At 50.5% G+C, this 16,546-nt stretch overlaps 1 protein-coding gene across 2 annotated transcripts in view; it reads left to right on the top strand.

Moving 5' to 3' along the window:
• Nucleotides 1-16,546, top strand: part of ECI1 (enoyl-CoA delta isomerase 1) — a 280,245-nt gene that overhangs the window by 259,102 nt on the left and 4,597 nt on the right. Inside the window, exons 1-4 of one of the 2 annotated variants that reach the window (XM_054042662.1) lie at nt 9,043-9,121; nt 9,226-9,330; nt 13,968-14,095; nt 14,699-14,845. In XM_054042662.1, the coding sequence (XP_053898637.1) occupies nt 9,076-9,121; nt 9,226-9,330; nt 13,968-14,095; nt 14,699-14,845 (426 nt within the window). In that variant the 5' untranslated portion in view covers nt 9,043-9,075. Of the gene's footprint in view, nt 1-9,042; nt 9,122-9,225; nt 9,331-13,967; nt 14,096-14,698; nt 14,846-16,546 lie in introns of those variants that run through there. The other variant, XM_054042663.1, reaches the window with a different exon arrangement.

The following is a 16,546-nucleotide window of genomic DNA, read 5'->3' as shown; positions in this document are numbered from 1 at the left end:
TCCAGTGCGAATTAAGCAGTATCCGATCAAAAGGGAAGCCGGAGAGGGATTGCAGGAAACTATAGACCAGTTCCTAAAGTGCGGGGTACTTTGAGAATGCCAGTCAGCTTGGAACACTCCTATCTTGCCTGTACAAAAGCCCAATGGAACATACTGGCTGGTCCAGGACCTGAGAGCAGTTAATGAGCGGGTTAAGACTCTACACCCCCTTGTTCCAAATCCGTATACACTGTTTGCCTCTATAGGGGATTTAAAGGACGCTTTCTTCACGATTCTGGTTGACCTCCAGTCTCAGGAGATTTTCTCCTTCGAGTGGGAGGACAAAAGGACGGTTAGAAAGCAGCTTTGCTGGACAGTGCTGGCTCAGGGATTTAAAAATTCCCCCACCCTTTTCAGCCAGGCCCTGGCTATAGACTTGGAGGAGTGGGACAACGAGGACAAAGTCCTCCTCCTGCAATATGTGGATGACTTGTTAATTGCTGCAGTGGGTCTAACCTCTTGCCTTAAAGCCACTGTGAGCCTCCTGAACTTTGCTGGACTCCGAGGATATCGAGTAGCACAGAGTAAGGCTCAGATTGCTCCCCCAGTGGATGGAATCTGACAACGGAACACACTTCACATCCCAAGTCGTTCCGGATGCCCTACAGATCCCCTGGAAGCTTCACACGCCATGGCGACCACAGGCCAGTGGGGTAGTGGAGCGTACAAATCAGACACTTAAGTGGCACCTCTCAAAGATTTGCCAAGAGGCTTCCCTTAAGTGGCCTGATGCTTTGCCCCTTGTTCTGCTCCGCATTCGCGCTCTCGATAAGGGCAGGTTAGGGCTCAGTCCCTTCGAGATTGTTTGGAAGGGCATGGCCTCTGAATGGTACACCGATTCTGGCAGGGGAGTGGAAAATGGGGTGTGGCTTCTTATCTCAGTACATGTGCTCTCTGTCTGCTGTTCTCTGTTCTCTCCACAGGTATACCAAAGATTTGCAACCTCTCCCGCTGGATGCCCCGATCCACTCCTTGCAGCCAGGCGATTCCGTACTCGTCCAGACCTGGAAGGACGAGCCTCTCCAAGAGAAGTGGAAGGGACCCCACACCGTCCTGCTGGTCTCCCATACAGCAGAAAAGGTTGAGGGACACAAAAACTGGATTCATCACTCTTGTGTGAAAGCAGTGCCTGCTCCTGAACGGTGGACCGTCCAGCCTGCAGAGAAGACTGCCAGCGACGATTTGGGACTTAAGCTGTTATTCAGACGACAATAGTGTCTGCTGGGAATGCCCTGTGATCTCTTTGGACAGTCACAGCGCACTCCCCGCGAGACCTCTGAGCGTTGGTTGTGTTTGTTTTCAAAGGAGCGGCCTAACCTGGTGGCCTGGTCCCTTTTGTTTTTAATCTGCTTACTATTGATAATTGTTATTTTGTGGGTATTTGGGGAATTGTGATTGTTAGGCCCTAGGGTCACCTGCCCAATATGAGTTCAGATCCAGGGTCTGCCACAGTGGTGCTCTTTGCCATAGGGACACTCCTCTTGTTAACTCCCGTTTCCCCCCAGGCACATGCGGGATGGAAAGGAATCCCTACTAACTTAGAGACAAACACATATGAGTCCCTGAAGGTTTGTTTGCCCAAGAGTTTAACCTCTCCAACTGCTGGGTATGCTCCCAAATCCCACACCATGCTGCAGGGTTACCCTGGAGGGTGGTTCCCCAGAATTGGTCAGATATCTGTTGGGGATGGTTCAGTAGGGGGAAAAATGCCTCGGGTACCCCCTTGTCGCAGAACTGTACCATTGAGTCCCAGTATGCATTAAGGGACGACCCCTGGAAGCCGCAGGCCAACTCAACATATATCCCTTCCCCTATTAGGTTACGGCCAGTGGCCCCTGGGTTGGTGTGCTATCGACAGTTTAAGTCCAGTAATCACACCTGGTTTGCTGGGAATAGCACCTGTCAGTATTATTTATCCCCTGACAGTGATGCTTCCATCCCTGTCTATGTTAACGGCAAATCCGACTCTACCACCCGGTTCGGATCGTTTAATGACAGACAAGTAAATAGGTGGAGTAGCGGTTATAATGGCTTGGTAGGGAATGGCCACTCCTTTTATATTTGCGGTACCTCTGCCTATAAGTGGCTACCGCATCGGTGGTATGGAAGCTGCTATCTAGGATATCTTGTCCCTCCCCTTCGTGTCCTCCCTAAACTGCCCCCTGGCCGCGCCAGGCAGCGTAGATCTTTGTATGCCACCCCAGAGCCCATTACAGAAGGAGACAGATTGGGTATGATCTTTCTCCCATCCTATGGGGTAGGACAACTGGCTCAATTTTATCGTAGGCTCTCTGTGTTTCTCACCAAGTATGCCAATGAGACCTTGGCCATAGAGAAAAGCCTTAACTCAGAGCTTTACCAGCTCCGGTTGCTGTCCCTGCAAAATAGACAGGCCTTAGATTATGTTTTAGCCTCCCAGGGCAGGGTGTGTGTCCTTATTGGGAGTGAATGTTGTACTTATGTCCCAGAAAACTCACAGGACATTAACAGGCACATCCTGTCAGCTGAACAGGCTTTTGAGCAGTGGAAGGCTCAGGAAAGGGAAACCACAGTTTTTGATTCCCTTTGGAGTTGGTTGCCCAACCTGGGAGGACTGGGAAATAGCCTTGTGCATCTCCTCCTCACAGGTGTGGTACTGTGCCTGGTCACCCTCCTCCTGATTGCTTGTTTTAAATTGCTCCTCCGTAAGCTGTGTGCCCCCCGTTCCCCAGAAATCCCAGCATATTCTCTCATTGAGAACCCCAGCTCTATGGCACTCAATCGTATCTTGTCTACAGAATATGAGAAAACTCAGTCAAAAGCTTGTTGAGTATTCTCAAAGGAGGGAACTGTTGGGGTTACTAGGCCTGCCTGAGCCAAAGTTCTTCCATGTTTAACTCTGATCAACCTCAACAACCAAGGACAGGAATTGGAATGTGTAAACAGTCAGTTAGCAATTACAACCTTGCTCATACCAGGTACCAAACGATAATGATGAGGTTTGCATGTTTCTAGCTGGGGAAGGGGTAATAAACTAAGCATAAACAGAACCAAATAACAGTTTAGGGAGAAGTTACTAACAAGCTAGATTTATAGCCCTAGAATGTATAAACATGCTTTCGGTAGAGAGGGGAGGGGGAATAGAGGGGTGGTGGTAGGGAGGGGGAGAGAGGGGGGGCTTAGTTGTAAAATGTATAAAGAAGAGAGAAACTGTTTTTGCTGGGGTGCTTGATTTGAGACTTGCCTGTCTCCTTGCACCACTTTGAGATCTCAAATAAACTTGGATTGTTTCTCCACCCCGGTATGTTTATTGACATGAAGCACACCGGGCAACGAACCCCACTGTTGCTGTCCTCGGGCCCCTGTGCCGGCAACAGGCTTGGCAGCAGGGTGGGCCAGCAGCCCCCCTATCAGCTCCCCTAAGTTCCCCTGTGTGGCAGCCGCCCAGCAGGCTATCAATTGCCGGCAGTTCAGGTGTCCCTATCCCCACTGCCATGTGCTGCTCCAGCCCTCTGCCTTGGAGCTGCTCCTGGGAGCATCCTGCTTGCTGGGCAGAAGGGAAGAGGAATGCTAATATCAGGGTGTCCCCATCCCCCCGCTCCCGTACCTCATCTCTACAGAGCAAGGGGGGATGACAGGGCTCAGGACAGAGGGAGCTTGCTGGCAGCAGCTGCTGTCTCAACTTGCTGGTCTACTTAAAAAGGCAGTGTACTTAAAGTGGGGTCAGTGTACTTAAAGGGGGAATGCGCCTCTCTCTCTCTCACACACACACACGGTGTGTGTCTCTCCCACTTTCTCTCTCTCTCTCTCTCACACACACACACGCGTTTGTGTCTCTCTCTCTCACACACACACATGGTGTGTCTCTCTGTCTCACTCTCACACACACACATGCACCCCCCATCCCCTGCACTTTGGAAAGTGGAGGGAGTGGTGCGCTCCAGAGGGATAGTGTGGGTTCATCACCCCTTTCAGTTTCCAATATTTGCAGCCACTGCCATGCAGGAGCGGTGCCAGGGTTTTTGCCGCCCTAGGCAGCAGCGCTCCTCCTCAGAGCATTCGGCGGCGGGGGTCCTTTCGCTCCGTGTCTTCGGGCGCTTCGGCGGCGGGTCCCAGAGAGTGTGAAGGACCCGCCCCCGAAGCACCCCGAAGACGCGGAGCGGAAGGACCCCCACCGCTGAATTGCCGCCAAGGTCGGCAAAATGCCGCCCCCAAATCCTGCCGCCGTAGGCGACTGCCTAGGGTCGCCTAGTGGAAGCGCCAGCCCTGCTGCCATGCTGTCTCCCCTCCCTCCATTTGTGCTGCCTTGTAGAGTGTGAGGCTACATTAACAACAATGTGTTAACCCTTGAGGGCTCAGCCAAGTGCGAGTTCATCATTTAGCAGTAAGGCATTCCCTGGGAAAGAGCCCACCCTCTTCCACCCTCTGACTCCCCCACCTCAACCAAGCTTCACAATCATCATTGCTGTGTACAGTATTAAATTGTTTATTTAAAACTTATACTGTGTATATGTGTGTACATAGTCTTTTGTTTGGTGAAAAAAATGTCACTGGAACCTAACCCGCCATATTTACATTAATTCTTATGGGGAAATTGGATTCGCTTAACATCATTTCGCTTAAAGTAGCATTTTTCAGGAACATAACTATAATGTTAAGCGAGGAGTTATTGTATCTACATGGCTGTTTTTAGCCATGCTAGCACTGTCATGTTTACCCAGGCTGCAGTCATACCTGTTTGCAGCATAGACATACCTACAAAGTATGTCTGTCTGTTTTGCTGTGCAGGAGGACTTCTGATCCCTTCTCCTTAGGGAGACCTGGAATAGGTCCAGCCAACTGCCTCTCCTTTGCGGCTGACTCCCAGAGCCGTATGATTGGCTTGTCTTCCCCCCCCACCCGCCCCGCCCCACCCCATTACACAAGTTCTAAGGGTTCTTTTCTCAAAGGGATGGCAAAGCCAGACATCATAGAGCCGGTGATCCTTGGCCTGCCCCTTTGCAGCCTCTGATCCCAGTCCCATCATGCCTGGGGGATCAAAGGGCCTTCAGCTGCCATCTCATTTGCAGGCATTTCCTTGTCAGAGTCTCTGGGTGAGAGAGAAACCAAGACTGCATGTGCAAAACATAAAAGCAATTGTTTTCCAGTGTAATCGGTGGCGGATAAGCCACTGGGCCAATGGGACCCGTACTCAGGGGCCCTGGCCAATTGGGGGCCCCCAGAAAAATGCACACCCCTGTATCCCAACCCACTCTTCCTGCCAGAGAGTGGGGTCGGGGCGCGGGGGCTTACCCCACTCCCCCCACCCTCCTGCTGCTCCTACCGGAGAGTAAGGTCAGGGCGCGGGGGCTTCCCCCACCCGCCAGGTCCCCTGCTGGGGAGCTGGGGAAGCCTCCGTGCGCCGATTGCACTCTTTGGCAAGCTCCCATGCCCCGACCCCGCTCCCAGCAGGAGCGCCGAGGGAGGCGGGGGGGACTGCAGGCAGAAGTGGTGGGGTGGGGCCCCCACTTGCTCTGGCCCAGGGCCCCACAAACCCCTAATCCACCTTTGAGTGTAACCAACAGATCATGCACATGCTGGTCCCTTCCTTGTTGCTGCCCCGTCCTACACCCTTCTACAAGCAATGCAGTGACATTACAAGACCAAGAAGCCAAATCAATGCTTTAGTTTGCCAGAGTATTGTGTGTGTGTGTTTAATTTTGCAGTCCCGTGCTGTTCTTACTAAGTGGGCAGTGACAGCACAGAACCGAAGCGTATTTTCAAGGTGCTAAAACAAAACCCCATAAAACACAGCTGATTAAAAAGGAGGAAATTACACTTCCAACAACACCGCCTACCAATGGAAGAATTCTTCCATTGACCTGACTGTGTCTATGCTGGGGGGTAGGTCAACCGAACTTCAGCACTCTCAAGCAGGGCCGTCTCTACCCATACTCAAAGTATGCAGCTGCGTAGGGCACCAGGAAATTTGGGGCACCATACGCAGCTGCGTACTGCTACAGCCTCTGCACCACCTCTTCCCCTTGGCCCCTGCCCCTGCTCCGCCCCAGCCCCGCCTCTTCCCACCCCTGCTCCGCCCCAGCCCCGCCCCCACATCATTTCCCCAAAGCCCCTGCCCCTGTTTTGCCCCAGCCCCACCTCTGCCCCAGCCCCGCCCCCACTTCCCTGAGGACTGCAACAGGGGTCGGGCCTGCACTCACTGGTGCAGCGGCAAGTAAGTGCAGTGACCTGGCACCAGCCCGCTCCGCACCGCTGGCTCCCAGCTGCGCCACCGGCACCGGTGACTGCTGGGGGGCTGTTTCCCCTTGCCCCCCCCAGGCCCAAGGCTGGGAGCCAGGGGAGCAAAGCCAGGGCCAGCCCCCTCCCTCCACAGAGGTGTAGGGCACCAAAATGGCTAGGGACGACCCTGCTCACAAGTGTAAATGCTTCAACCCCTGAGCGAAGTACACCTCTACCCCGATATAACGCGACCCGATATAACACGAATTCGGATATCACGTGGTAAAGCAGTGCTCCGGGGGGGCTGCGCACTCCGGCGGATCAAAGGAAGTTCGATATAACACGATAAGATTTTTTGGCTCCCGAGGACAGCGTTAGAGATGTAGCTAGCTTGATCTAATTTTTTAGTATAGACAAGGCCATAATCTGAGGCTGATTTCAGTTTAGAGCAATGGGATTCTGGGATATGTAGTCCAAACGAACTACCAGGGCTAGCCAGGAATTTGGGGAAGAGGGACAGCTGTGTATAAGGTCCCTTTCCAGAGTGATCTTGGGAGGGAATAGGGTCTCTCTTGTTCTTTGGAAGGATGATTCAGAGATCCAGATGGACGGGGTAGTCAATTAATTTTTGTCAGGATCCAAATTTCTTGGTCAAGGGTCAAAGGTCAAGACTCCAGAGAAACATTTTTCACCCCGCAAATGCCCTGTTCAACAAACACATCCAATGCTGTGTAACATACCAAGGGCCTATTGCTTATATTTTGAGTGCATTAAATGAAAAATAAAATCAAGCCACTGTGTAAGCTAAAAATAACCCCCAAGAAAGATGTCATAAATTACATTGGAGACTTTGAGAAAGTACATAAATAAAATGTCAAATAGATGCAAATATTGGCATTAAAACACTTTTAGACAACTGCTTTAAGTTTTGGATTTGTTTTGAGTTTACAAAGAGTATGAACTTTGGCTTTGTCAAATAAAATTATTGTAGGTATATAACCTCCTGATTGCCCCCCACTCAGCTTCCCTCCCCTAATACCCTGATGCCCCCCACCCCCAGTTTAGGGTTACTATAATTCAAGTTCCCAAAAAGAGGACACTGCTGGTAAGGTAGAGTTGCAGGGTGTTGGAGGTGTATTTGAGGGGTGCGGGAGGGGTGTGTGTGTACTGGGAGGGGGGTATTTGGGGTTGCTAGAGGGGTGTGTGTGCACTGGGATGGAGTATTGGGGGTGCATGAGGGGTGTGTGTGCACTGGGAGGGAGAATTGGGGGGTGCCAGGTGGTGTATTTGCGTGATACTGTGGGGGTAACTGCAGCCTCACACTTGAGGTGGGGGGCAGTATCACTCCCTGTCATGGTGACAGGGTGGGTGGTGCAGGCCTGGGACGCCACCAGCTGTCAGTCAATGCCTCCCTGTGGGCCTCTCCCCTTCCCCAGGGCAGGGAACTGGGACTTGGCCCTGTCACCCCTCCCAGCCAGGCTCTGAGTCAGGTGGCTCAGGTGCTTGGCAGCTTCGCTTACCTGGTGGGCCCAGCTCTCCCCAACTTCCCTCCTCCTCTATTGCCTGCCCACCCCACCCAGAGAGGCTCCCACCATCCCACTTACTAAGTCTGGACACCAGCGCCTGCTCGTTCGCCCCCACATGGCCACTTGTTCTATCTCTGCGCTGCTGCTGGCTGGTAGAGGATGGAGCAGGTGGGGCTGCGGACACACTGCTGGAGAGGCCCTGCTTCACATGGCTCCGTGTGTGTGTCAATGGAGTGTGTGTGTCAGTGTGGGTATCTGTGGATGTGTGTGTGTGAGCCTGTGCATGCATGTGTGCCTATGAAGGGTGTCTGTGTGTCTGTGCATGTGTGAGTATGTGTCAATGGAATATGTGTATGTGTGTCTGTGCATCTGTGAGTGTGTGTGTCAGTGTGTGTGTGAGAGAGTCTGTGCACGTGAGTGTGTCTGTGCAGGTGTGTGTGTGTCAATGGAGTGTCTGTATGTGACTGTGCACTTGTGTGTCAATGGAGTGCATGAGTGTCTCTGCACTGAGAGTGTGTCAGTGTGTGTGAAATGGTGTGTATATGAGTCAGTGCATGTGTGTGTGTCTGCACATGTGAATGTGTGTCACTCTGTGTGTGTCAGGGTCTGTATATCAGTGTCTCTGTGTGTCAGTATGTGTTAGTATATGTGTGCTAATACTTCTGTATGTGTCAGTACCTGTGTATCTCTGGGTGCCAGTATCTGTGGGTGTCAGTGTCTAGGTGTCAGTCACTGTCTCTAGGTGTCAATGTTTCTGGATGTGTCACTGTCTCTGGGTATCAGTGTCTGTGTGTGTGTGTCAGTGTCTCTGGGTGTCAGCCAGTGTCTCTAGGTGTGTCAGTGTCTGGGTGGGTGTGTCAGTGTCTCTGGGTGTCAGTCAGTGTCTCTAGGTGTGTCAGTGTCTGGGTGTGTGTCAGTGTCTCTGAGTGTCAGCCAGTGTCTAGGTGTGTGTCAGTGTCTCTGGATGTCAGTCAATGTCTGGGTGTATCAGTGTCTCTGGGTGCGTGTCAGTGGTCTGGGTGTGTTTGAGTGTCTGTGAGTGTCTGGGTGTGTGTCAGCATCTGGGTGTGTGTCAGTGTCTCTGGGTGTCAGTCAGTGTCTGTGTGTCAGTCAATGTCTCTAGGTGTGTCAGTGTCTGGGTGTGTGTCAGTGTCTCTGGGTGTCAGCCAGTGTCTAGGTGTGTGTCAGTGTCTCTGGGTGTCAGTCGGTGTCTGTGTGTCAGTCAATGTCTCTAGGTGTGTCAGTTCGCCCAGGCCCGGCTCCACTCCGCCCCCGGCGCTAGGCGGCGCTGTAGGGGGCCGGCAGACGGAAGATGGCGGCGGTGGCGGTGACCATGGTCTGGCGGCTGCTCCGCTCAGGTGCGGCCTGGTTCCGCGCGTGGGGAGCCGCCCGGGGCCGTTCCCGGCGTGCGCTGGCCCCTGCCCCGGACGGGCCCCGCCGCTGACTCGTGTGTGTCTTTCAGGGCCGCGTCCGGGGCTGTGCGGAGCCAGAGGCCGGGAGCTGGGGGCCGCCCCGCGCAGAGCGATCGGCCATGGCCGGGTAGCGGTGGAGCTGGACAGCAGCGCCGGTGAGGGGCGGCCTGAGTGTGTGTGTGTGTACAGTGCTGGGGGGTACAGCGCCTGGTGGGATGTGTGTGTGTACGTGTACAGCATGCTTTGTGTATGTACGTGTACAGCCTGCCGATGTGTGTACAGTGCGCTGGGCTGTGTGTATACATGTATAGCGTGCTGTACGTGTACAGCCTGCTGGTGTGTGTATGTGTGTACAGTGCACTGGGCTGTTTGTGTGTATGGCACGCCGGGTGTGTACGTGTATGGCACACTGGGGTGGTTTTTTTTTTACAGATACGGTGCTCTAGGGTCTGTCTGTGTGTGCGTGTACAGTGCGCTAGGCTCTCTGTAACAGTGCTATGCACGATGCCTATGGTACAAAGTGCTGACACTTGGTAATGGATCCAGAAAAGCTGCTGTGATTGTTTTAACATGCATGTGACTTGTCTCCTGCAGTGACTTAGGCCTATGGGCTTCTGCACGTACACTCATTTGGATGAAGGAATAGGCCTTAAGCCCTACCACAGTTTGCCATGCTGATCTTCACAAGCACACCTCAAATAATCTATATCTAAAGTACACAGTGCGTGTCACTTCTCTATGTGAGCACTGCCAGTCCCACTTGGATGCCTGTCAGTGGAACGCAACCACAATCAAGGGAACAATATTTAAAAGAAAAATCTAGCCTCTCCACTCCAGCTCCTGTCTAATCTGTTTTAGCCCTCTTGAATACAATCCATACCAGTCCCGGTGATTAAAGGGCCTGATCCTGCTGCCCAGACTGCACTGAAGTCAGTGGGTAGCTGCTTGTGGTCCAGGAGGAATGTTGAGTAGGTATTTTGGAGAAAGCCATTGATAGCTTCACCTGCTAGAAACAATGGGATGTGCTATTTACTCCTTTTGATGGTAGCTGCCAGAGCTTGAAACACCCTATTTCTCGTTAGTGTAATTCATGTAGAGCTGCATTTCAGGGGATTCTTCCACAAGATGGGCAGTCAGGAGAACTGGGTTCTGCCACACTGTGACTGCGGCTTTATATCTTTCTGTGCCTCCACTCCCCATCTGCAGATGGGGAACAATGTTTCACAGAGTATTGTGAGACTAAAATGATATTAGTGGAGTGCACAGATCTTTGTATGGGAGGAGCTAGAGAGATGCCAGATACCCTAACAGGCATGATACGGGTTGAGAAAATCCAGCAACTTAGTTATGTAAACTGGCATGGCCAGTTATCCGTAGATTTTAAGGTCAGAAGGGACCATCGTGATCATCTAGTCCAGGGGTCTTAAACTCAAATGATGATGAGGGCCACATGAGAACTAGTACATTGGCCCGAGGGCCGCATTACTGACACCTCCCTCCGTGCCGCCCTCGTACCCGCCCCCACTCTACTCCTTCCATGAGGCCCCGCCCATTCCCTGCCCCCATTCCAACCCTTTCCCCAAACTCCCCACCCCAACTCCGCCCCCTCCCTGCCCCCAGGGGGTACAAGAGGGGTGTGGCAGGGGCTCAGGGCAGGGAGTTGGGGTCTGGGATGCAGGAGGGGTGAGGGGTGCGGCAGGGGGTCAGGGTGCAGGAGGGGTGCGGCAGGGGGCTCAGGGCAGTGGGGGGAGCTGTGCGGGGTGGAGCAGGGGGTTCAGGGCAGGGGGTCAGAGTGCAAGGTGCGGCATGGGGCTCAGGGCAGGCAGGGAGCCTGCCCTGCCCCCGCTGTGCATCAGGCCCGAACCGCTCTAGGTAAATGTGGGGGGGCCGCGAGGAGCTCGTGGGCCGCAGAAAATACCCCCCCTCCCATCCCCTCCGGGCCTTGTGTTTGAGACCTCTGATTTAGTCTGACCTCCTGCACATTGCAGGCCACAGAACCTCACCCAGCCACTCCTGTAACAGACCCCTAACTTCCGTCTGAGTTACTGCAGTCCTTAAATCATCATGTAAAGACTTTAAGTTACAGAGAATTCACAGCTAGTTTAAACCTGTAAGTGACCGGTGCCCCATTGTGCAGAGGAAGGTGCAAACCCCCCAGAGTCTCTGCCAATCTGACCTGGAGGAAAATTCATAGATTCTAGGACTGGAAGGGACCTTGAGACGTCATCGAGTCCAGTCCCCTGCCCTCATGGCAGGACCAAATACTGTCTAGACCATCCCTGATAGACATTTATCTAACCTACTCTTAAATATCTCCAGAGATGGAGATTCCACAACCTCCCTAGGCAATTTATTCCAGTGTTTAACCACCCTGACAGTTAGGAACTTTTTCCTAATGTCCAACCTAAACCTTTCTTGCTGCAGTTTAAGCCCATTGCTTCTTGTTCTATCCTTAGAGGCGAAGGTGAACAAGTTTTCTCCGTCCTCCTTATGACACCCTTTTAGATACCTGAAAACTGCTATCATGTCCCCTCTCAGTCTTCTCTTTTCCAAACTAAAGAAACCCAATTCTTTCAGCCTTCCTTCATAGGTCATGTTCTCAAGACCTTTAATCGTTCTTGTTGCTCTTCTCTGGACCCTCTCCAATTTCTCCACATCTTTCTTGAAATGCGGTGCCCAGAACTGGACACAATACTCCAGTTGAGGCTTAACCAGCGCAGAGTAGAGCGGAAGAATGACTTCTCGTGTCTTGCTCACAACACACCTGTTAATGCATCCCAGAATCATGTTTGCTTTTTTTGCAACAGCATCACACTGTTGACTCATATTTAGCTTGTGGTCCACTATAACCCCTAGAATCCTTTCTGCCGTACTCCTTCCTAGACAGTCTCTTCCCATTCTGTATGTGTGAAACTGATTTTTCCTTCCTAAGTGGAGCACTTTGCATTTGTCTTTGTTAAACTTCATTCTGTTTATCTCACACCATTTCTCCAATTTGTCCCGATCATTTTGAATTATGACCCTGTCCTCCAAAGCAGTTGCAATCCCTCCCAGTTTGGTATCATCTGCAAACTTAATAAGCGTACTTTCTATGCCAATATCTAAGTCGTTGATGAAGATATTGAACAGAGCTGGTCCCAAAATAGACCACTGCGGAACCCTACTTGTTATACCTTTCCAGCAGGATTGGGAACCATTAATAACAACTCTCTGAGTACGGTTATCCAGCCAGTTATGCACCCACCTTATAGTAGCCCCATCTAAATTGTATTTGCCTAGTTTATCGATAAGAATATCATGCGAGACTGTATCAAATGCCTTACTAAAGTCTAGGTATACCACATCCACCGCTTCTCCCTTATCCACAAGACTCGTTATCCTATCAAAGAAAGCTATCAGATTGGTTTGACACGATTTGTTCTTTACAAATCCATGCTGGCTATTCCCTATCACCTTACCACCTTCCAAGTGTTTGCAGATGATTTCCTTAATTATTTGCTCCATTATCTTCCCTGGCACAGAAGTTAAACTAACTGGTCTGTAGTTTCCTGGGTTGTTTTTATTTCCCTTTTTATAGATGGGCACTATGTTTGCCCTTTTCCAGTCTTCTGGAATCTCTCCCGTCTCCCATGATTTTCCAAAGATGATAGCTAGAGGCTCAGATACCTCCTCTATTAGCTCCTTGAGTATTCTAGGATGCATTTCATCAGGCCCTGGTGACTTGCAGGCATCTAACTTTTCTAAGTGATTTTTAACTTGTTCTTTTTTTATTTTATCTGCTACACCTACCCCCTTCCCATTAGCATTCACTATGTTAGGCATTCCTTCAGACTTCTCGGTGAAGACCGAAACAAAGAAGTCATTAAGCATCTCTGCCATTTCCAAGTTTCCTGTTACTGTTTCTCCCTCCTCACTGAGCAGAGGGCCTCCCCTGTCTTTGGTCTTCCTCTTGCTTCTAATATATTGATAAAAAGTCTTTGTTTCCCTTTATTCCTGTAGCTAATTTGAGCTCATTTTGTGCTTTTGCCTTTCTAATCTTGCCCCTGCATTCCTGTGTTGTTTGCCTATATTCATCCTTTGTAATCTGTCCTAGTTTCCATTTTTTATATGACTCCTTTTTATTTTTTAGATCATGCAAGATCTCGTGGTTAAGCCAAGGTGGTCTTTTGCCACATTTTCTATCTTTCCTACCCAGCGGAATAGCTTGCTTTTGGGCTCTTAATAGTGTCCCTTTGAAAAACTGCCAACTCTCCTCAGTTGTTTTTCCCCTCAGTCTTGATTCCCATGGGACCTTACCTATCAGCTCTCTGAGCTTCCCAAAATCTGCCTTCCTGAAATCCATTGTCTCTATTTTGCTGTACTCCCTTCTACCCTTCCTTAGAATTGCAAACTCTATGATTTCATGATCACTTTCACCCAGGCTGCCTTCTACTTTCAAATTCTCAACGAGTTCCTCCCTATTTGTTAAAATCAAGTCTAGAACAGCTTCCCCCCGGTAGCTTTTTCAACCTTCTGAAATAAAAAGTTATCTGCAATGCTTCCAAGAATTTATTGGATAGTCTGTGCCCGCTGTGTTATTTTCCCAACATATATTTGGGTAGTTGAAGTCCCCCATCACCACCAAATCTTGGGCTGGTGGTGATGGGGGGACTTCAACGACGCTAGCATCCAGGCCTGATCTAGTCTGGTCTTGGGAACATTTAGAGATCTGGAGTGTGCTAATTAGCAGCCTGGCAGACATTGCTGTGGTCATCTCCAGTGGGTTCTAATTCCTCTATTTGCTGTGGTGCAGGGGTAGCTGTGATGAAGATGGAGAACCTTCCTGTGAACAGCCTGAGCTTGGACTTTCTAACAGAGTTTCTAATAAGCCTGGAGAAACTGGAGAACGACCGAGGCTGCAGAGGGGTCATCCTGACGTCAGTACGTGTTGCACTGAAATGAGGATACTCTTTACAGGGCCGGTCTCGGATGGCCGGTAGTGCCAGGTGTTGCTATGTGCAGGGTGCGAGTGCCGGAGCCCGGTTTGTTCCTTTGCTTCATGCTTAGCCATATTGCTCTCTAGCAATCTAGTTCAGGCGATATCAGAGCATGGCATTGAGCCACCTCTGCCTGAGGGAGGTCATTGCTACAGGGGCCTTCAAGGATGGAAAGAAATAAAGTGGGCTACAAAACAGGCTGATTTGGGAGGGAAATACTCTGTTCTCTCTCTTTTTTAAATTCACCTGGCATTTTCTGGCATCAAATTAGACATAAACCACAAGCATTGCTAAGTAAAAATAATTATTCCAAAGAAATGAATTTCCCCTTTATTCGTATGTATCTTTGTTATTTTTCTTGCTGGTTAGATCCCTTGAGTTATCCGTTAATGTAACTCTTAGGAAGTTTGCAAAATATTCAAAATATTTGTGTGCACAGTTTTGTACACACGTGATCAGGTTAGGTTCTACCAGACCATGTTGCTAACAAGTTGAAAGGTCAGTCACTACATATTGTCCATTTGATGTTTTTCTTACATTATTTTAGGGTGCCCCCAAAATCTTCTCAGCTGGCCTGGATATTATGGAGATGTACGGGAAGAGCACAGAGCACTATGCAGAGTTCTGGAAAGCCGTTCAGGAGATGTGGCTCAGGCTGTACCAATCCAACATGGTGACAATAGCCGCTATCAATGCAAGTCATCTTTCTACCTGACTTCATAGGAGGCTCTCAATTGTCAGTCGCTTGCCTTGGTTTATTAGTACTGTGGGGGCAGGGACAGGAAAGGCAGTAGGCTTTATGTAGGAACACTAGAATGTGTACAGGGTCTGTGTGTGCGTACGTGTGTGTGTAAAATATACACGTGTATGTTTCACATGCACCTCCACACAGAAATATGCAGGGGTCCCTACTGTTGCAGGTTGGTTCTGTACCTGATTCTCAGATACAGGCATGAATGAGAGGGATTTAGACTGTCAGTTGCTTCGAGATGGTTTTGTGTATCTCAATGGGTGGACGGCTTCCATACGCTAATGCACTGCCGGCCATATGTTGCACCTCGGAGGTGCTGAGCATCTTCAGCTCCCTCTGGTTCGAGTGGGACTTGCTCAGCACGGCACAGGAAGCCTGAGCTCCACAGTGCCTCGCACAATTGCACATGCAGCTCGCTAGCGGCCTTAGCAGCCTCTTAAAGTGACAGGTCGCAACAGAATCTCCTGTAGGCTGCTGGTTCTGATTGAATTCTTTGTTTCTGCTGCACAGACATAGCAAAGAGTGTGCCCAGCCCCAAGAAGCCCTGTCTAACAGCAGGATTATCCCAGATGCTGTGTGTGCAGGAGGGCTTGATGGCTAGCTGGGGAGGGCACCATGGAAAAAGTGGTTACTCGTGGTGTTGTCATGATTTTCTCCCCCATCCTGAGACCCTCCTTTCTTGGAGTCCCTGAGTCCAAGGACTGTAGGGACAGGAGAGGCTGGAGCACCATTCTTGGTACTTCTTGCTTTATTGTCCCCGACGCAGCCCACACTTGCAAGTGGCAATTTGGTTGGGAATTCACGCTGCTTGGACTAGCATTAGCTCTGGGCTACTGCTGCCCAGCTACTGAGGGACATGGTCAGCGGTGGGAGCACACCCGAAGAAGCCATGTTGCCAGGGTGTGGGAGAAGCTAGCAGACAGCTCCTTAGATCCTTGGTTCTCCCTCCTTTCCAGCTCTCCTCCATCCCCTCACCTCCCCCAAAACCCTCCCACTAGAGGGGACGGTTGCCTAGAAACTCCACCAAATGAGCTCTGATTTGTTTCCTGGCCTCTCTGGCTCCTTGCTAGGGTTTCTCTGCAGGAGGGGAGAAGCCATTCCTATGTTACAGGTGTTGTGGAGGGAAGAAGTGATTGCACTCTGCTGTTAGACCCACAGCAAGGGCAGTTCAGATGTCTACTGGCATAAGTTAATATGCAGTAATTGGTTATTGTTTCTTGGGTTACACTGGCCCATCTGGTGATTCTTGGCCAAGGGAGAAATGCATTCTGAATTTGTGTATTTAGACATGCGATTTCTGTGTATTGGTTGGTCACTCACTTTTATTTTTCCACAAAATAACTGCTGACGCCAGCCATATATCTGTGACTAGCAAGTGCTCTTGACTTTCTCTCTGAGGCTGAATGTATGAGGAAAAGAGGCAGCTAGCGACACCATCAGGTCATGTACGGTCTCAAGTGTAGGTTTCCCAAAGCACTAGGCCAATGGAAATGTTTCCTTGGAGTTTTTAAATATAAATTCCCCTAGGAAAAATATTTTTGGTTTAAAAAAACAAAAGAAAGCCCCACCCCACTCCACTGCAGAGTTTGCAACCCAAACAAGGCAGCCGCCTGCTAGAGCTGGAGAACCTGGGAGTGACACTGA

The sequence above is a fragment of the Malaclemys terrapin genome, chromosome 10, assembly GCF_027887155.1.
Source record: "Malaclemys terrapin pileata isolate rMalTer1 chromosome 10, rMalTer1.hap1, whole genome shotgun sequence".
Lineage (NCBI taxonomy): Eukaryota > Metazoa > Chordata > Testudines > Emydidae > Malaclemys > Malaclemys terrapin.
This window is presented reverse-complemented; position numbering and strand designations above follow the sequence as displayed.